Source organism: Lipotes vexillifer, unplaced genomic scaffold, assembly GCF_000442215.2.
Source record: "Lipotes vexillifer unplaced genomic scaffold, Lipotes_vexillifer_v1.1 scaffold450, whole genome shotgun sequence".
Classification (NCBI taxonomy): domain Eukaryota; kingdom Metazoa; phylum Chordata; class Mammalia; order Artiodactyla; family Lipotidae; genus Lipotes; species Lipotes vexillifer.
Window position 1 is genome coordinate 1,255,093 of NW_006794180.1, and position 21,684 is coordinate 1,276,776.

At 42.3% G+C, this 21,684-nt stretch overlaps 1 protein-coding gene across 1 annotated transcript; it reads left to right on the forward strand.

Annotated features, from left to right (window-relative positions):
• The first annotated feature begins 20,219 nt into the window (after positions 1-20,219).
• On the forward strand, positions 20,220-20,993 carry LHFPL3 (LHFPL tetraspan subfamily member 3). The gene has a single exon (XM_007467063.1). It carries the CDS (start codon positions 20,220-20,222, stop codon positions 20,991-20,993), a length of 774 nt encoding a protein of 257 aa, XP_007467125.1.
• Positions 20,994-21,684: the final 691 nt, after the last annotated feature.

Sequence of the window (21,684 nt, forward strand, 5' to 3'; positions counted from 1 at the left end):
TTTCAAGAAGTTTTTTAAAGTCACAGAAAAAATTTTCAGCCACGTTTTTTCTACTTCTGTTTCTGTTCCTGATTTAGTATGATTTATTTCTCAGTTAATACTTGGGAGCACTATTCAGAGACCACTCAGCCAGGTTTCCTCTGTAGCTCTCACTGCTCTCTGATGCTTCTGCTCGAGCCCAGTCTCAGTCATAACTAAGAGTGGCAAGTTCTGAGAGACAAGGCTTAGTTTAACTCCTGTTTTGGCTGTAGTTTGGTAAGTGAGATAAATAGAGGGTATAAGCATGTCACGTCTATGAGTATAAAAAAATAGGAGATCGGGCAACAGCTGGCAAAAAGCTCAAACCAATAACGATAATGTGAGATGACAATCCCACAGCAAGAATTAGTCCAAAATGTGCAGAAAAAGCTTGGTAAGGTCTAATGAGTAGAAGCAGAATTACAGTAAGGCTTAGAGTGTCCACTCATTCTCCTGTAGAAGGCTAAGAAAGGTCATAACCAGCCAACTAAGGTCACAGTCATTTGGTTTCAGAGCTTTTAAAAGTATAACAGAGTAGGATTTGGAGAACAAAGGGTGTGTCTTGATCTCAAAATAAAACCTTTACCATCATCTAACAGCTATGGATTCGGGGTATAGACTTGTGCCAAGTTGCTTGCCGTAAAGAAAAAAAAATTGAAGTATAATGTACATACAGAAGCAAAGTATTCTGTGCACAACTTAATGAATTTTCACAAAGTGAGCACACTCATGTACCCAGATTTAGAAATAGAACATTATCTACCTTAGGCCACTTCCCAGTCATTACTGCTTTCAGCAGTAACCATTTTCCTCTCCCTGTCAATTAGATCTGCCTATCTTTTAACACTGTAAACAGAATCACACAATGTATACTTCTGTCTTCGGTTTCCTTTCATCAACAATATTCTTGTGAGACTGTGATATTGTGATTTACAGGAAGAAATATATATTTGGTCTTCAACCCATTCCTGACACACAGCTCCTAAAACTCTTGGAAATGCCTGGTAAGAGCCCAAAAATTGTCTTTTGTTATGTTAGTGAGGTGACTTCTGGAAAGTTCTTTGGTAATCTAAGGATGGGGGCTGGTTGCCAGGGGAACCAACAATGTGATTAGAGGGTTGGAACTTTCAGTCCCACATCTCCAATCTCAAGGGAGAGGAGAGAGGCTGGAGGTTGACTCAGCCGCCAATGGCCAATGATTTAATCAATCAGGACTACAGAATGAAGCCTCCATAAAACCCCAAAAAGACAGGGCTCATAGAGTCTCTGGGTTGGTGAGCACACGGAGCGTCTGGAAGAGCAATGCTCCTGGAGAAGGCAGGGCAACTCTGCACCCTTTCCCCATACCTTGCCCTGTGTATCTCTTCCGTCTGGTTATTCCTGAGTTATATAGCCTTTTATAATAAGCCAGTGATCTTGCAAGTAAAACGTTTCTCTGAATTCTGTGAGCTGATTAGCAAACTAATCAGACTCAGAGAGGGGTTCGTAGGACCTTCCAGTCTATAGCAGGTAGGTCAGAAGCACACATGACAATCTGGACTGGCAACTGGTATCTGAAGTTGGATACCAGGCAGTCTTGTAGGAGTGACCCCTTGACCTGTGGGATCTGATGCTATCTCATCAGATGCTATCTGTAGATAGTGTCAGAATTGAGGTAAATTGTAGTGTTTGAGAATTTCTTCTTGTTGTGTGGAACTGCCCCTCTCCCCACACACGTTGGAATTGGTGACCAGAACCTTTAGAGACTCACCCATGTTGTGTGCAGTTGTGGTTTGCTTATTCTCATTGTTATAGAGTATTCCATTGTATGAATATTAAATAAAAATTTAAAAATCCATTTACTGTTGGTGGGCATTTGGGTTATTTCCATTGGGGGAGTTTTACAGCATGGTGCAATAAACATTCTTGTATGTGTCTTTTGGTATACATTTTTTTTTTTTAAATATAATCTGCAGATTGCTTTCATCTTGTGTTATTTATTTATTTATTTATTTATTGGCTGTGTTGGGTCTTCATTTCTGTGCGAGGGCTTTCTCTAGTTGTGGCAAGTGGGGGCCACTCCTCATCGCGGTGCGCGGGCCTCTCACTATCATGGCCTCTCTTGTTGCGGAGCACAGGCTCCAGACACGCAGGCTCAGTAATTGTGGCCCACGGGCCTAGCCGCTCCGCGGCATGTGGGATCTTCCCAAACCAGGGCTTGAACCCATGTCCCCTGCATTGGCAGGCAGATTCTCAACCACTGTGCCACCAGGGAAGCCCCTGGTATACATTTATACAGAATCCCCTGCATTTCTGTTAGGGGACATACCTACGGGTGGAAATGCTGGATCACAGAGTATGCAAGTGTTTAGCTTTAGCAGATACTGGCAAACCAGTATCTTCACTTCGACAAAGTGGTTTTGCCAAATTGCACTCTTGCCAGCATAATATTAGACTTTCAGATGCTTTTCATCCTCACTAACACTTGGTATGTCTATCTTTTTAATTTTAGCCTTACTGGGGGGTATGCAGTGGTATCTCACTATGGTTTTAATTTTTATTTTCATTTTTTAAAATTTATCTATTTAATTTATTTATTTTTGGCTGCGCTGTGTCTTCGTGGCTTCGTGTGGGCTTTTCCTAGTTGCAGTGAGCGGGGGCTACCCTTCGCTGCAGTGCACGGGCCTCTCATTGCGGTGGCCTCTCCCACTGCGGAACACAGGCTCCAGGCGAGCAGGCTCAGTATTTGTGGCTCGCGGGCTCCAGAGCGCAGGCTCAGTAGTTGTGGCGCATGGGCCTAGCTGCTCTGCAGCATGTGGGATCTTCCCGGACCAGGGCTTGAACCCGTGTCCCCTGCATTGGCAGGCGGACTCTCAACCACTGCACCACCAGGGAAGCCCTATTTTCATTTTTATTTTAACATTACCTGTTTTTATTTATTTTTATTGAAGTATAGTTGACTTACAATATTGTGTTAGTTTCAGGTATACAACAAAGTCATTCAGTTATATATATACATTTTTTTCAGATTGTTTTCCATTATAGGTTATTACGAGATATTGAATATGGCTCCCTGTGGTATACAGTAAATCCTTGTTGCTTATCTATGTTACATATAATGATTTGTATCTGTTAATTCCATACTCCTAATTCATCCTTCCCCTCCTCCCTTTCCCCTTTGGTAACCATAAGTTTGCTTTCTATGTCTGTGAGTCTGTTTCTGTTTTGTATATATTCAATAGATTCATCACACTGAGCAGGGCTGTTCTTCACCTGGTGAACTTGTAAAACTGCAACAATCCTGAAGACAACAGAAGTGGGAAGGGGAATGTTTTTTTTTGTCCTACCTGGTTACATGGAGATCTTTCTTGCAGCTTTGGTTGTATAAGAGATCTTCTGCTACTTTTCCGCTGGTTTTCTGTGAGACTTGTTCCACATGTATGTTTGTGGGAGAGGTGAGCTCCGTGTCCTTCTACTCCACCATCTTAATCCCTGACTCTGGAAGGGGAATGATTTGATATGGTGAGAAGTAGTCTTAAAAATTGTAAACTGACTCATTTCTTTCAAGATTGTTTCACACACACCATCTTTCCCTAAGGGTCATGCAGAGATTGGCCATCTAGAATGAAACCGGAAGCAATGAGTCATGACACATACAATGCAAGCATTGGACTTACTGAGCACTTTTTATGGCCAAGCACCTGTTCAATGCTTCATGTGAATTATCTCTTTTAACCTCCCCAACAATCCTCCAGAATGGGTACCATTTTGTACCCATTGTAAAGCTAAAGAAACTGAGCCTTGGAAAGAATAAGTGATTTGCCCACAGTGACATAATTAATAAATGGTAAGCTAAGATTCAAACCCAGGTAGCCAGACTCAGGATCTGGCATTCTTTATTCACAATATACTATGCTCTCTTTGCATCCTGTCAGTAGACATTTAACGTTTGAGGGGAGACTGGAGCAGGGCTTTTCAAGGTGTACTCCAGAGAGAAATTAGTTATATGCCCCCTATCACAAACATGATAACCTTATCAGCTTAATCAGCAGCCGTGTTGCAGAGAATCCATGAAGTTCCCCAACTTGCATATATCTAGTAAGACACATGCCACAAACATGCAAAAGTAAAATCAAGACCCTAAACAATTCCAGACACTTTTGTTCAGAAGAGATGTTGCTGCAAATTCATTTGATCAGTTATTTCTATTATCCTTGTAATAATCTTTTAGCTGTTTCTCTACCGATCACAAAATTATCATTGCAAAAATTGGAACAAGACAATTTAGTAGATTTAAATAGCATAAGATAGGAAAGACTAAAGAAGAATAAAGGAGTGGACAGAAATAAAGTATAGAGTTGGGATCTAGACTGGGTGAAAAGGCATAAATCCTTTATATTACTATGATTTCTCTGTGACTTTTTAAAATTTATTTTTTATTGAAGTATAGTTGAATTACAACGTTGTGTTTTTGTGATTCTTTTATGTGCTGTTTTGATGGTTGCTTTGCTCTATTCCATTATTTAAATGGTTGATTGAAAAACACTTTATGAGTGACCAAATATTCATTCTGATTTAGCGATCTTGACAACCTAATCTGGGTATCTTGTCACTTAAGTATGAATCTCTTTTACTATATGTTCCAGTTATCTCTTGATGTGTAACAAACTACCCCAAAATTTCCTGTCTTAAATCAATAGCAATTGTTTATTTGGGGGGCAGGGCTTTGCAGAGGTGGACTCATCACTGCTCCACATAGTACAAGCTGTGGTGGCTGAACTGGGGGCTGCAGGGTCCATTTTCAAGGTGACTCCTACACTGGATGCAATACAGTGCTGGCTGTCAGCTGGGAGTTCAGACAGGGCTGTGGAATGGGGGGTCTCAGTTCTTCATTGTGGACTTTCTCATGGCTTGGTGGCTGAGTTCCAAGTCTAAAAGTCTCAAAAGAACCAGGCAGCAGCTGTTGCCTTTTATGGCCTCAGAAGTCACATAGCTTCATTTCTGCTGTAATCACATGCCTTCCTGGACTCAAGAGGAGGGAACACAATTACCACCTCTCAACAGCAGGAACATTAAAGCCACACATTAAGAAAAGCGTGTGGGATGGGGGAGATATTATTGTGGCCAGTTTTGGAAAGTGCAACCTGACACACTGTATGCGTTCATTCATTCATTCAATAAATCTTTATTGATCACTGGATGAGGAGTTAAGTTGTCAGTGGTGAGGAAAAATATACATTTACTATCTGGTGAGAGAAGTAGGCATTATTCAAACATCACATAAATTGATATATGATTATAAGTCTGATAAATAGTGCAAATGAGAGATCATGAGGGAGTATAAGGAGGTGTAAGAGGTCGGTAAAGGCTTCCTTCTGGAAGAACAAATAAGAGTGAAACAAATAAGGTTGAGAAAGTTAAGTTTCTCCAAGAGCATTCCATGCACAGCGGACAGCATGTGGAAAGGCCCTGTGGTAGAGGGACAGGAAATAGTAAGAACAAAGACATGAAGGCCTGTGTGGCTGAAGAAGTGAGTGAGAAGGACAGAGTCAAATAAATTGAGGCTGAAGAGGCTGGTAGAAGCATCCAGACCAGGCAGGAGCATGATAAGACATTTTGCCTTTAGTCTCAGAGAAGTGAGAAGCCACTGAAGTGTTCTAAACAGAGGCAATGGCTTAATCAGATTTGCATTTCAAAAAGTACTCTGTCCTCAGTGTGAAGGATAAATGGGAGAGGGTGAAAGCAAGGAGAACAAAGATGTGGCTATTGCAGTAGTTCAGGCAAGAGGTGATTAATAACTTAGCCTGGTGGTAAAGAAGGAGAGAATTGAACAGATTCAAGAAATAGATAGGAGATCCTGCATTTATTTAGGTCTCTCCTAAACCACTGGACTCCGGTTCCTCTAGAGTAATGGGGGTCAAATCTTTATAACCTTTGAATCCATACCACTTAGCCCAGCATCTGGAATTTAAGAGATAATTTAACACTGAGTATTTGTTGGATGAATTGATGATGGATGGATGGAGGGATGAATAAGAAAATGGGCACATCTCTCTTCAGTTCCAAGTTCCCTAGTTCTTTCCTGCCTTAATGCCTTTACCGGTTTTGCTGCCTCTTCTTGTAACATCTTCCCTGCTTGTTCTCACCTCTCTCTATCCCCTCATCAATCCATCCCTCATCAAGGGAGCTTTCTTGGATTTAAGGCTAGTTAGATGCTTCCCTTCTGTGCCTTCAGAATGCACCTCTATCCGATGTTGGAACTTACCACAATGCATTGCAATACTCAATTTGTCTCTCTTTTACCTGATAGTGTGTGCCTCCTCAGTCAGGGACTGTATCTCGCTTACATCCATAACTCCAACAATTAGCACACTGTACAAACTACAGGAGGCACTAATTAGTATTTGTTTATGTCAATGAATCCGATGTGTATAAGACCCCCAAACACAAAGGTGTCAGGGCTGACATTCTGTGGGGGAAGATTAGGAGTACAACTAGTCTTCTTCCCCAAGGGGTTGCCATTGCCTCTGCCAATGGAAGAGACGAGAAAGTTGCTGGTGAGCTGTCTTATTTATTTATTTTTTTAAGACCTCATTCTTTTTTTTTTTTTATCTTCACTTTTTATTTTTAATTTTTTTTGGCCATGCTGCACGGCTAGCGGGATCTTAGTTCCCTGACCAGGGATGGAACCCACGCTCTCAGCAGTGAAAGCATGGAGTCCTAATCACTTTACCTCCAGGGAATTCCCCAGTGAGCTGTCTTTGTTCCCTGCACGGCTAGCGGATCTTAGTTCCCTGACCAGGGATGGAACCCACGCTCTCAGCAGTGAAAGCATGGAGTCCTAATCACTTTACCTCCAGGGAATTCCCCAGTGAGCTGTCTTTGTTCCCTGCTCTCCCTCCCCAGTGTCCAGCTACCCCTCCACCGCTGGTCAAGAATCTGCTTCAGCATTTGAAGAAATACTCAACTGAGATTTCAGAATTCTCCATAATAAAACACAGTAGGAATGAATCAAGCCTGAAAAATCATTAAAAGCATGGGTTTTCAATGAAAAAATGTATTAAGTAGAATACCCCTCCCAACAGAACACTTAGCTGGAGCACTATTTCATGCTTTTAGTGAGGACACTAATGAAATATAAATGCTCATGAAACTGCAGAATACTGTCAGGTGAAATGTGTAATGATTTAGGCCAGTGCTTCTTTTTAAAATATTTTATTTATTTATTTGGCTGCGCCAGACCTTAGTTGCGGCATGCAGGATCTTTAGTTGTGGCATGTGGGACCTAGTTCCTTGACTAGGGATCTAACCTGGGCCCCCTGCATTGGGAGCATGGAGTCTTAGCCACTGGACCACCACGGAAGTCCCTAGGCCAGTGCTTCTTAAACTGAGATCCACACAACACATTCTTCAGCCTTTTTGAGTTCTGTAGAAGAATTTTTAATTTTAGTTTTTAATTAGGTGCTAATTTAAAAGTTAATACAAGCATATTTCAAATTATCTGATACACTTATTGTCTGTTGAGGAGACAGGCTGAAAGACTGCACTGACGAACAGTTTTAGATCAGGGGAGGGCTCCATATTTATGATTGCATTTATGCTGAGGGATCCACCAAAGAGTTTAGTTTTAAATGTGTTGGTAAGGATGTCCAGCCCTACTACACATCCTGATGTCAAGAAGATAACACTTATCCCACAACTACTATTACACAACTCTTATTAGTTTCAAATACAGGGAAAAAATTTCACTCTTCTTTTTTACAGTGATAATTTGCAATTGAAAATCATTTTCATAGAATAAAATGTTGATTTCTTATTTAGTGACTATGATACTGTCATTTGAAAATGGTACATAAAAGGCCTGTACTCAGAAAACTATGACACTAATGAAAGAAATCACAGATGACACAAACAGATGGAGAGATATACCACGTTCTTGGATTGGAAAAATCAATATTATGAAAATGCCTCTACTACCCAAAGCAATCTACAGATTCAATGCAATCCCTATCAAACTACCAATGACATTTTTCACAGAACTAGAACAAAAAATCTTAAAATTTGTGTGGAGACACAAAAGACCCCAAATAGCCAAAGCAGTCTTGAGGGAAAAAAACGGAGCTGGAGTAATCAGACTCCCCAACTTCAGACTATACTACAAAGCTACGGTAATCAAGACAATATGGTACTGGGACAAAAACAGAAACATAGATCAATGGAACAGGATAGAAAGCCCAGAGACAAACCTATGCACTTATTATCAACTAATCTGTGACAAAGGAGGCAAGGATATACAATGGAGAAAAACCAGTCCTTCAATAAGTGATGTTGGGAAAATTGGACAGCTACATGTAACAGAATGAAATTAGAACACTCCCTAACACCGTACACAAAAATAAACTCAAAATGGATTAAAGACCTAAATGTAAGACTGGACACTATAAAACTCTTAGAGGAAAACATAGGAAGAACACTCTTTGACATAAATCACAGCAAGATCTTTTTTGATCCACCTCCTAGAGTAGTGGAAATAAAAACAAAAATAATAAAATGGGACCTAATGAAACTTAAAAGCTTTTGCACAGCAAAGGAGACTATAAACAAAATGAAAAGGCAACCCTCAGAATGGGAGAAAATATTTGCAAATGAATCAATGGACAAAGGACTAATCTCCAAAATACATAAACAGCTCATGCAGCTCAATATTAAAAAAACAAATAACCCAATCCAGAAATGGGCAGAAGACCTAAATAGACAACTCTCCAAAGAAGACGTATAGATGGCCAAGAGGCACATGAAAAGCTGCTCAATATCACTAATTATTAGAGAAATGAAAATCAAAACTACAATGAGGTATCACCTAACACCAGTCAGAATGGCCATCATCAAAAAATCTACAAACAACAAATGCTGGAGAGGGTGTGGAGAAAAGGGAACCTTCTTGCACTGTTGGTGGGAATGTAAATTGATACAGCCACTATGGAGAACAGTATGGAGGTTCCTTAAGACACTAAAACTAGAACTACCATATGACCCAGCCATCCCACTACTGGTCATATACTCAGAGAAAACCATAATTCAGAAAGATACATGCACCCCAATGTTCATTGCAGCACTCTTTACAGTAGCCAGGTCATGGAAGCAACCTAAATGCCCATCGAAAGACAAATGGATAAAGAAGATGTGGTACATATATACAATGGAATATTACTCAGACATAAAAGGGAATGAAATTGGGTCATTTGTAGAGACATGGATGGACCTAGAGACTGTCATACAGAGTGAAATAAGTCAGAAAGAGAAAAACAAATATGGTATATTAACGTATATATGTGGAATCTAGAAAAACAGTACAGATGAACCTGTCTGCAAGGCAGAAATAGAGACACAGATGTAGAGAACAAACGTATGGACACCAAGGGGGGAAAGTGGGAGGGGGTGGTGGTGGGATGAACTGCGAGATTGTGATTAACATATATACACTAATATGTATACAATAGATAACTAATAAGAACCTGCTGTATAAAAAATAAATAAAATAAAATTTAAAAATTAAAAAAGAAAAAGAAGTAAATGATACAGTACACCAGAGTAATATTGTGAAGTAATAATACATAATAGAGTGGTCTTTATGTGTAAAGTCACTCATTTATGCTTTTGATATCTGCAATATGCCATGTACTACCGTTCTATGCTTTGGGGACACAGCAGTGAATCAGAAAAAGTTCCCGGTCCTGTGGAGCTTACATTCTAGTGAATGAGGTCTAAGCACCAAGTAAAGCCAAAGCACATTATGGTTCAACTGTGCAAGGGAGAGTTTTGCAGTAGTTTGGAGGGAGAAAATTGGTGAGATAATTGAGTTGCCACAGGGCACATTGCAGTCCAGGCATTGCAGCCTCTAAAAAACCTGTGCCAGATCAACCATGGCCAAATTTATAGTGAGAGAGGACTTCTTGAGTTGATCTTGTCTTTATGCATATCAACTTGTATTAGTATAAGTGAATAAATAATATTTAAGAAGATTTTCATTAGGTGGTATCTTTAAGTTTCTCAGTTGTGTCCTAGAAATGTTAATTTGAACTTTATTAGTTTGGTGATTTGACTATATTTAATTTGTAGATGACTTTTGGATTGGTAATTGTATGAGTAGGTTTCAAAAGAAGTATAAGAATAGGGACTTAATTAAACTTAATTTGGTAAACAGTTTTATTGAAGTATAATTTACATGCCATAAAATTCGAGCATTGTAAATGTGCAGTTCCAGGATTTTTTTTAGTAAACTTCTACAGTTATGCAACCATCATCATAATCCAGTTTTAGAACATTTAAATTTCCCCCCAAAGTTTTCTTGTGCCCATTTGAATCAATCCCTGCTCCCACCTCCAGCTGCAGGCTATCACTAATCTACTCGCTCTAGGTATTTTACTTTTCTGGAAATTTCATATAAATGGAATCTTTTGCAACTGGGTTCTTTATCTTAGCATAATGCTTTTAAGCTTCATCCATCTTGAAGCGTGTATCAGTAGCTTTTTCATGTCTGTGGTTGAATAAATTCTGTTGTACAGATAAAAACACATTTTGTTTATCCAGTTCACAGACGTTTAGATTGTTTTCTAGCCAGTCTGACAATCTCTGTATTTTTATTGAGGTTTGGTCCATTCACTTTGTTTTTTTTTTTGTTTTTTAAGTTTAAATATGTATATCTTTACATAGAATTTTTAGAATTAAACTTTTTATTTTGAGATAATTGTAGATTCACATGCAATTATAAGAAATAATACAGAGATTCTTGTGTACCCTTCACGCAGTTTTCCCCCAGTTGGTAACATTTTGCAGAACTATAGCACTACAGCACAACTAGAATATTGACATTGATACAGTCAAGATACAAAACATTACCATCAATACAAGGATCCCCTCCCAATTACCTTTTTATAGCCACACCCACTTCCCTCAGATACCCACTCCCTCCTTAACCCCTAACAGCTGTTAATCTGTTCTCCACTTCTATAATTTTTTTAATTTTAACAATGTTATATAAATAGAAGCACAAAGTATAAAATCTTCTGGGAATTCCCTGGCCACCCTGACTCCACCCTCCCACTGCCAAGGGCCTGGGTTTGATTCCCTGGTCTGGGAACTAAGATCCCACAAACAGTGCTGTGCGGCCCCCAAAAAAGTATATACAGTAATCTTCTGGGATTGGCTTTTCTTCACTCAGCATAATTCATTCAAGCTACTCCATGTATCAATAGTTTGCTTCTTTTTTGAAATTGCTGAGTGATATTCAGTTTTGTTTTTTGTTTTTTTTTCTTTTTGGCTGCATTGTGTCTTCCTTGCTGCATGCGGGCTTTCTTTAGTTACGGCAAGGGGGGGGCTACTCCTCATTGCAGTGCATGGGCTTTTCATTGTGGTGGCTTCTCTTGTTGCAGAGCACGGGCTCTAGGTGTGCAGGCTTCAGTAGTTGTGGCTCACAGGCTCCAGAGCTCAGGCTCAGTTGTTGTGGCACATGGGCTTTATTGCTCCGTAGCATGTGAGATCTTCCTGGACCAGGGATCAAACCCGTGTCCCCTGTGTTGGCAGGCAGATTCTTAATAACCAGGGAAGTCCCGATATTCAGTTTTGAAGGACAGCTTCCCTGAATATAGACTTCTTGATTCACAGTTATTTTTTCTTTTAGCATATTGAATGTGTCATCCCAATGCCACTGGCCTCCATTGTTTCTGATGAGAAATTAGCCATAGATTGTATTGTTCCAGTGTTCCTATGAAGTGTTTTTCTCTTGCTGTTTTCAACGTTTCCTCCTTTTCAGCTTCAGCAGTTTAACTATGATATGCCTAGATATGGATCTCTTTGTATTTATCCAAATTGGTATTTATTGACCTTCTTGGATATGTAATGTTTTTCATCAAATGTGGACAGTTTTGTGCCATTATTTCTTCAGATAAACTGTTTGCCCCTATATGGGACTCTCATTACACATCTTTGGTACACTTGATATTGTCTCACAGATCTCCAAAGCTCTGCTTATTTTTCTTTAATCTTTTTTTTTGTTTGTTTTCCTCTATCTTCTTCAGATTGGATACTTTCTCTTGATTTATCTTCAAATTCGCTGTTGCTTTCTGGTATCATATCAAATCTGCTACTGAACCTATCTAATGAATTTGTCATTTCAGTTATTGAATTTTTCAACTCTAGAATCACCATTTGGTTCTTTTTTATAGTTTCTATTTCTCTATTGAAATTTTCTATTTGTTATGTAATAGTTATTATACTTTTAGGTAAGTCTTAAACATGGTTTCCTTTCATTTTTTAAAACATATTTTTTAAATTTATTTTTGTATTGATCTGTAGTTGATTTACAATATTGTATTAGTTTCAGGTGTACAGCAAAGTGATTCATATATGTATATATTTCAGATTATTTTCTATTATAGGTTAGTATACGATTTTGAATATGGTTCCCTGTGCTACACAATATATCTTTGTTGCTTATTTACTTTATGTATAGCAGTTCATTCTTTTGTATGGCTGAGTAATATTCCATTGCATATATATACCACATCTTCTTAAGCCAATCATCTGTTAATGTATGTTCAGGTTGCTGCCATGTATTGGCTATTGTAAATAGTGCTAACTATGAACATTGGGGTGCATGTATCTTTTTCAATTACAGTTTTCATCTTTTCCAGATATATACCCAAGAGAGAGATTGCAGGGTCATATAGTAACTCTATTTTTAGTTTTTTAAGGAACCTCCATACTGTTCTCCATAGTGGCTGCACCAATTTATATTCCCATCAACAGAGCAGGAGGGGTATCTTTTCTACACACCCTCTCCGGCGTTTATTATTTGTAGACTTTTTGATGAAAGCCATTCTGACCAGTGTGATACCTCATTGTGGTTTTGATTTACATCTCTCTAACAATTAGTGATGTTGAGTATCTTTTCATGTGCCTGTTGGCCATCTATATGTCTTCTTCGGAGAAATATCTATTTAGGTCTTCTGCCCACTTTTTGATTAGGTTTTTTTTTTTGTTGATATTGAGTTGTATGAGCTGTCTGTATATTTTGGATATTAACCTCTTGTTGGTGTATGGTTAAAACATTTTAAATAGCTGCTTTGAAGTTTTTGTGCACTAAAACCAATATTTGGGCCTACTGGGGACTTCCCTGGTGGCACAGTGGTTAAGAATCCGCCTGCCAATGCAGGGGACACGGGTTCAATTCCTGGTCCAGGAAGATCCCAAATGCCCTGGAGCAACTAAGCCCGTGCGCCACAACTACTGAGCCTGTGCTCTAGAGCCCGCGAGCCACAACTACTGAGCTTGCGTACCGCAATTACTGAAGTCTGCGTGCCTAGAGCCTGTGCTATGCAACAAGAGAAGCCACTGCAATGAGAAGCCCACGCGCAGCAATGAAGAGCAGCCCCTGCTCGCTGCAACTAGAGAAAGCCTGCATGCAGCAACAAAGACCCAACACAGCCAAAAATAATAAATTAATTAAAAATATATATATATATTAAATAAATAAAACACTATTGTGTCAAAAAAAAAAACAACATCTGGGCCCACTCAAAGTCACTTTCTACTGACCGATTTTTCTCCTTAGTGAGGGTTAGACTTTACTATTTCTTTGCATGTCTCTTTCTTGTTGCTGTTGTTGAAAGCTGAGCCTTTTAAATAATAAATTATAGCAACTCTCGATTCTCATTTCTCCCTCCTGAGGCATTTTTTTTCAGTAATTTGCTAGGACTTAGCTTGCAGAATCTGTTTCCCTCATGGTGTGTGGCTGCTAATATCTCTGCTCAGTTTTTATTATTATTATTATATTTATTTTTTAGCTTGCCTTCCTAGAGTTTTCCCTTAAGTGTGCATAGCTTTGTGGTCAGGAAATGATTTGGGTAGAGACTGTGCTCAAATACATCAAACCTGTAAGGCTTCAATCCGCTGACAATGGATTCCTCCAGCATTTCTCAAGTCTTCCTCAACTTTTACTTTCCATCAAATCCTTTTTTTTTTCTCCTCTGAATGTGCATGTCATTCCTTGGCCGGAGGTGTGTGGAGAGTTTCTCTAGCTTTTCTATGGCTCTCTCATTTCCAGGGTATCCCTATTGGGCCTAGGTTCAGTCCCTGGTCAGTAGATCTGTCCACGGTGGGAAGGTCATTCTTCCTCCCAGAAGACCCTGATGGGGTAGAGTCAGGATGAAGGGCTTTCCGAAGCCCAACTGTCTTGCCTTAATCATAGTCACTCCTTGAGTGGGAGTCCTGCAAGCCTCACAGCCAAAAAAAAAAAAAGACCAGTGAGTGGGGTGAAGTATTTATTCAAAATGAAATAGTCTACAGCCTTAAAACAAAAATCATATATGCATATAGTCTTCCCAGGAAGTTGAACTGTTTGAAAAGTAAGTTGGTATTAAAGTTTTATCAGAGGATGGATGTGATGGATTTGATTAAAGTTCTTAATTTTTCACACATTTGTTTCCTGGTAAGAGGATTATATGCCCCCAGCACTTTCACTTTTGGCTTTTTCTTATGACATGCTTTGGCCAATGGAGTATGAGATGACATGCTGCATGCTATATTTGAACAGAAGTTTTTAGATACAGTTTTATAATTTGCCTTAGCCTCTTACATTTCTGTCCTTATGCCAAAAACATGCCCCAGATAGGAGCTGCTCCTTCAACTTGGACTTCAGAATGAGAATACAAGCAGACCTGCAGTCAGGTTTACTGCCTGGACCTTGGTTAGCCACCAGCAACCATTGTGTGATGTGGGTTAAAAGAAAATGCTTGTGTTTATAAGCAACTGAGAGTTTGGTTTGCTTCTCTAGAAAAAGCTGACTAAAATCGGCATGAAAATGTGCCCCTTCAATAAAAGTACTGAATTATCAAGATTAATATTTTTGTGTCACTATAGTAGTAAAAGAAAGCATCTGGGTGGGTTTTCTTCGTATTTAGAGGGGTGTTTGGGACTATAAGACTTAAAGTATACAGTATGTGGCTTGGGGGAGAGTCTCACCAAGGCCAAACCTGAGATTTGAGAGACTCAAGTGATTGCCTAGTAGGAGAGACAAGTTTTGTGGATAAAGATGCCTTTAGCAGAGAATTCAAGTAGCAGTTTCAAATATGAGCCCAATACTAAAAATACAAGTGTAGATGTTCCAAATGAAAATGTTGATTTTCAGTCAAGGTGCATCTTGAATGGGAAACTCCGTGAAGCAGGTTCAGAATGAACAGCAGATAGAATTCATTTTTTTTGAAGATCAGGAAGCCCAATCAGCACTAACTTGAAAGAGAACAGAACCTACATACTGAACTTAAAACTTTAATATGATAGCACTCCATCATCCCTCAAGTGATGGTCACGTTTTCATAGTATTTTACTCAATAGAGGTTACTACTTACCTTCAGACAGAATTGTTCTGAAATCCTCAAGGGCTTAAAAGGGTTAACAGAGAGATAGCTCTTCTAACATAGGCTGCTGGAGGTGTTTAGCCTTATAAGAAAATAGCCTATGGTTTTAGCTGGTTCTGGAAACATGAAAAGAACTTATAAAAGGGATAACTCTTACACAGAATCCAATTCAAACTAGAGGAAAAAGGTCAGGAAAGAGAATGACTGATATTTCTATTTCCCACTTTTCTCTGTATGTGGAGGTCCACATCTCATTGCAAAGTGGTATAGACCAAGGTGCAGTGAAATCAGAGCCTTGTGATCATTTGATCTTGATTTGTATGGGGCATTGAAACACTCCATCCATCTGATTGCCAATGCTAACCTAGTGACTAAGAAATGTTTCATGATTTCTGTAAAGCTCTTAAAAAAAAAAAAAAGGATTGAGGGAGGGGCAGAGGGAAACCCTTGGTGAGTGAAGAGAGCTTCATTTTTAGAATCTTTATATTCTGGAGTGGGATCTAATATTGGCCCTAATCATTGATTAAGTAAGAGATTTTAGAAATCACCTTTTTCTCCATTTTCCAAGGTCATAGCAATGACTCACCTGAAAATACTAAGTACCCACTGCCTGAAAAATTATAACAATCCTCAGAAAGGATTCTCAATTTTAAATAAAATGTTTGCATCATCAGAGTCTGATATCTCTTGTTAGGTCTCATGTCATTTTTTTTTTTTCAAGTACTGCATTTTATCTTTTTTTTTGCAAAGTCATCCTGGAATAGTCTTTGTAGAACAGAATAGAATTTTACTGTAGAAAGGGACCTTCGAATTCCTCTGATGTCCCTCCCCTCTTCCTCACCATAATTCTAGAGACGAGGAAAGGACCCCCAAGAGCCTTGGTTTCTCATGATTAGGTGAAGACGGTGCTGGGTTTGGATCCCAAGTCCCTTGTCCTGCAAAACATTTATACTCTCCCAAGCCGTCACAGATTAGTTTGGGATCAAAACATTTAGTCCTTTTACTCACCAGGAATCTTTTGAGTAGTGTTACACAGCCCAACTATTCTTCTTCTGTTTTCTCTTTTATAGCCCTAACATTAAAACACAGTTTGGGGTAAAACTGGGTCTCACTACTGACCCTTGGTGGCAGAAAGAGAAAAACATTTTTAACAGTGAAGTTTGAGATTTGAGTGCTCAGTGTTTCTAATTTGATGCTGTCAATGCCACTGACTTCTACTAGTTATTTAGCACATATGAATCATGTTATAGTTTCAAAATACTTTTCTATCAATAGTAACTTCTTAGCATGAACCAGGCTAGATTTATTATTTCCCCTTCCCCCAAACAGCTGTCCTGGTCACATCACATTTGATGAATGTAATTAGTTGCCCAGATGCTTAGCTGTCTGAGCTCCTAAAATCTGCATGGTGCCAGACTAAAGCTTTAGATTAAGGATAGGGACAGTCTTATCTCTGGGGTTTCTGGTTGCCAAGGGCAAGGTTGGAGATGGGCAACGGGGGGATTTTGGAAGAAATAGAAGGACAATCTGCATTCATCGATGGCAACTGAAGAGTTTACATGTATTCCAGTTCTTCCCTGATTCCAAGAGTCTTGGGAGATCCTGCTTTACCCTGGAAATCTTTTGTAGTGCAGGGAAGGATAAAAGTGGGGAGAAAGGCCATTGGAAGGGTCCAGTACACCCTTGAGTGACCCCTCACCTCAAGGAGCAACAACTCTGATTCTCACGGGGAAGGGGTCACTTTAGGTCAGCAATACACCAACACTGGTCTGTTCCTAGTTGCTGTTGATAAGAGGGGACACCTTGAGTGTGTCCCTTGGCATAGTGATACTGAGCATGAACCCAGAGGCAATTCCAAAACTGAAATAGGAATAAGGCTCTCCTTGGGCACGACTCAAATAGAAAAGCTCTTTGAATCACGACATTTTAATCTGAGTCACTCGCCAGTCTTTTCTTGGTCCTGTAAAGTCAATTTAAGCACTGAGATCTAAACCAGGCTTTTTGATTCTCATCCTTTCCCCTCTCAGCAACCTTCCATCTCAACCACCCTAGGGGAACAGTAAGATCTCTTTTAGGCACTGATTTTAAAGAAAGACCACTTTTTTTTTTTTTTTTTGCGGTACGCGGGCCTCTCACTGCTGTGGCCTCTCCCGTTGCGGAGCAACAGGCTCCGGACGCACAGGCTCAGCGGCCATGGCTCATGGGCCTAGCCGCTCCGCAGCATGTGGGATCTTCCCGGACTGGGGCACGAACTCATATCCCCTGCATCGGCAGGTGGACTCTCAACCACTGTGCCACCAGGGAAGCCCAGAAAGACCACTTTATACAAGCAGGTTTGGGGGGATTTGAGGGCTTGGAAGAGTCACTAGAAATTACTGTCAGTTCTTGCTGTAAAGCTATCTCTGCCCCGGGGACACATGGCCTGCCAGATGGCCCCATAAATCCAATTACCCTCACCTTTCCTCTTCCTCCTTCCATGTTAAAACACTTCTGATTTTCTGATTTAACAGCAATTTCAGGGGAGTTAAAACAGATGCAACCTAACAGAAGTCCTGACCCTCCATTGCCACCAGTGCACTGACGGAGCATCATCACGAATTATATTTTTAGAGACTTGCAAGTGTTATATTGGGCTGGCTCATATTTAGGTCATCTTCCCTCCCCATCCCCCTCCCCAATCCCTCTGATTTTTAAAAGACCTTCTGAGAGTCTACAACCAGATTTGTAAGTTCTTAGTCATCGCCTAAGCTTTCAGGTCTCATGCTACTGTTTAACGCTGTCCTCTTGACTTCCAAAGTCCTGCCTTGTGGACCTTGAACTTCACGCCTATAGGAAAAACTGAATGTAAGATTCCAACACTCACCCTTTTAAATTCTTTCCCAGTGTCAATCCCTTACTTAGCTTCTGCGTCCCACATCCCTATTTCCACTACCTCCCCTCTCTCCCCATACAATCGTAAATCTTCAGGTTATTAGATGAGGGACATGGTTGGTCTTCACCACTTAGGGTGTGACCCCTCTTCCATATAATAGCCACTTATGTAGCCGAATGCCTTTTGGAGCTTTCCTTCCTTGGTCCCCAGTAGCCACCCCTCCAAACCGAACCATTCTGAGTGTTCTTACCTCTTCCTGCTAACTTCATGTTCTACGTGGTATCTCACGTGTCTCACTGTCCTATTAAGAAGCTGGGCAGATTGGGCATAATGGCAAGACAGTGTCAAGGAGCTTACGTATGTTTCTGCATTATAATAAGGTGTGTGATTGAGTGTAGATTTAAGGGTCAAATTCTAACTGAACTCTCTCCCTTCTGCTCAGAGAATTCAGCAGTCATATGGTTCAAAATGGCTTGTTACCAAAATCTGATGCTGCCATTGAATATTCTGGTTTCACTGCTTTGAGTAGGGGTTACACGTTTTATATCAGAGTCAGAAGGAACCAAAAAAGTAACAAATAGAAACAAAGAAAGGGAGTTTGAAAGGCAGGGACTGTTAAAAGAGCAACAGAAAGACTGCAAAGTGAAAACATTAAGCTAAGGAAACAGCACAAAGTGCAGGCGTGTGTAACAGCAATGCCACATGAAAATGTAAGGGGTTATATATGGATAATTTAGAGGAAATTACTCTGAAAAGAACTTTCTGGTTAGTTGTGGGGTGGGTGAAATACCTGGACAAGGAACGAAAACAACTATCTGCTGTCGTCGTAGTATCCTTAGCACCCAGCCCAGTGCTGCCAATGAATATTTGTATAAGAATTAGAACACTGGCCAAAATACCAGATGTTTTCAGAAAAACTATACATTTCGGTGACACAGCCACTTCTATGCCCCACAGGCCCCATCTATGGCAGGATTTGTGGCGAAAATGACCTGACTTAAAGGAAAGTATAGAGCATCAATAGGCTACAGTTCATCTGGCTGCATGGGGGGCGGGGCGGCGGGACGCGAAGAGGAAATAAGCTCTGCTGAGCTGGTATGAGACCACCCTTGAGGTGTGCCTTTTACGTTATTGTCTGCCAGTTTCCTGGCTAACTTCTGTCTCCACCTCGTCGACCCGAGGCCACCGAAGAGTTAGCCGGGGGCGGTGTTCTGTGGTTGTCACTGGGAGCCTCTTGGGGCACCACGCCTCTATTCCCCTGGCGTCTCTCGCCTTCACCTGCCGCGCTGCCCCTAGCGCGTCTGCAAAGATGCAGAGGTCGAAGCACGTTGCCGTGCGGTGCTTGAAACGCTCTCAGAACGAGCCTCCGGCGCCCGGCCACTAACACCAACGGGATCCTGGGATCGCCTCTAGGATCCCTGTGGGTGCTCCCGCCCCCTCCTGAGGTCCCCCCTCCCCAACTCTAGGCTTGCGTCCCCGGCCCAAGCCCGCCACTTGAGGGTCGTCCCAGGGTCGCTGAGGTTCTCCGCGCCGCTGGGCTCGCGGCGTGAAGGGAGGCGGAAGGCGGGAACCGAGGGGGGGCGCCCGAGCTCGCGCGCCACGCCGCCCAGCGCGGGATTTGCCGCTTTCAGCTGCAGCAGCTGCAGCGGCGGCGGCGGCGGGAAGAGGGGCGGAGGGCGGTGAGGAGGGCTGCAGCCCGGACCAGGAGGGAGGGAGGGGGGCCGGGAGGCTGTGCCAGGCGAGCCGGAGGGGTGCTCGGCGCTCCCCCGCCCTCCTTCCGGGAGCGAGGATGCAGACTCTGGAACTGGCGCTGCTGGGCTGAGGAGGAGGCAGGGGAGTTGCAGCGCGCGCGGCTCGGTGAGTGTGTCTCCTGAGCGCGGACAGGCGGGGGGAGGCGGAGGACGAGGAGGAGGAGGAGGAGGAGGAGGGGGAGAATGCCCGGAGCCGCCGCCGCTGCCGCCGCCGCCGCCGCGATGCTCCCGGCTCAGGAGGCTGCCAAGCTGTACCACACCAACTATGTGCGGAACTCGCGGGCCATCGGCGTGCTGTGGGCCATCTTCACCATCTGCTTTGCCATCGTCAACGTGGTGTGCTTCATCCAGCCCTACTGGATCGGCGACGGCGTGGACACCCCGCAAGCCGGCTATTTCGGGCTCTTCCACTACTGCATCGGCAACGGCTTCTCTCGGGAGCTGACCTGCAGGGGCAGCTTCACGGACTTCTCCACGCTGCCCTCGGGAGCCTTCAAAGCCGCCTCCTTCTTTATCGGCCTCTCCATGATGCTCATCATCGCCTGCATCATTTGCTTTACCCTCTTCTTCTTCTGCAACACGGCTACGGTGTACAAGATCTGTGCCTGGATGCAGCTCACCTCCGGTGAGTGCGCGCTCCCCTCCGCGGAGGCGGGGGGACCCGGGGCGCTCGAGCCGGGGAGGGGCGGGAGTGGGAGGGACAGGGGGGACCGTGCGCTCCGCTGGGGGCCGAGCAACTTGAATCCGCTCAGGCGTGAGCCCTTGGAGGCCGGAGTCCCCGGGGTTCCCCAGCCTCGACACCAGCGTCTCGTCCCGGGGCTTTCGAGAGCCTCCAAAGTGTGGGGCACGCCACCCAGAGGGGACGCGATGGAGGCAGGGCGGTTGCTGGGCCGAGTCCCCTACGAACTAGAGATGCGGAGAAGAAGCGGGGGCTCAGGGCGCGAGCTGAGGGACTAAGCAGGAGCTGGCAGCGAGGCGAAAAGCGGATTTGGAGTGATTGTAGTGCAGGGAGGGTCAGCCTGCTCTGCGGCTCTCTGGGACGGTTTCAGTCACCGCTTCTTGAGGGTGGTTGAGAGCTGGAGTGAAGTTGCTTGTCCCGGGAAGTTATAACATTTTTATCGTCCATCTGGAGGTGAAGAAATTCGAATTCCGTTTTGGGTTTTACCCTTTTAAGAAAAAATGTAGCTAAGAATGTTCCTTCGCGATTCCCCAATGTCACGTCTTCAGTTTGCTTCCTTGTCAGAGCACAGGTCCTTCCATTTCATCTTTAAACAGAGAAATCTTGGGGGAATCAAGATTTCTCAAGATCTCGGTTTTGGGGAAGTGGCTTTAGGAAGATGGGCAGAGAGGAAAGCTTGTTTCATTGGTGTCTCTGATCACTCTTTGCCTGTGAATGATAGATGGTTGCTAGCTAGAGAACATGAGAGTACTTTTTCTGAGCATCAAAGTTACTTTTAACCCAGAAAGGATGGGGGTGCATTTCCTGGTGGCTTTGGAGAATCCTGAAACAAAACTGACTCCTTTCCCCACCTCCCGTGATCCCGATTCCCTTTCTGCTAGTCACCTTGGGTGCCCTGCCTTCTAAAGGCAGACTCCATCCTCCAACACTTGACACCCTCCTGTTTGTGTTTTGATTTTATGGATGGTC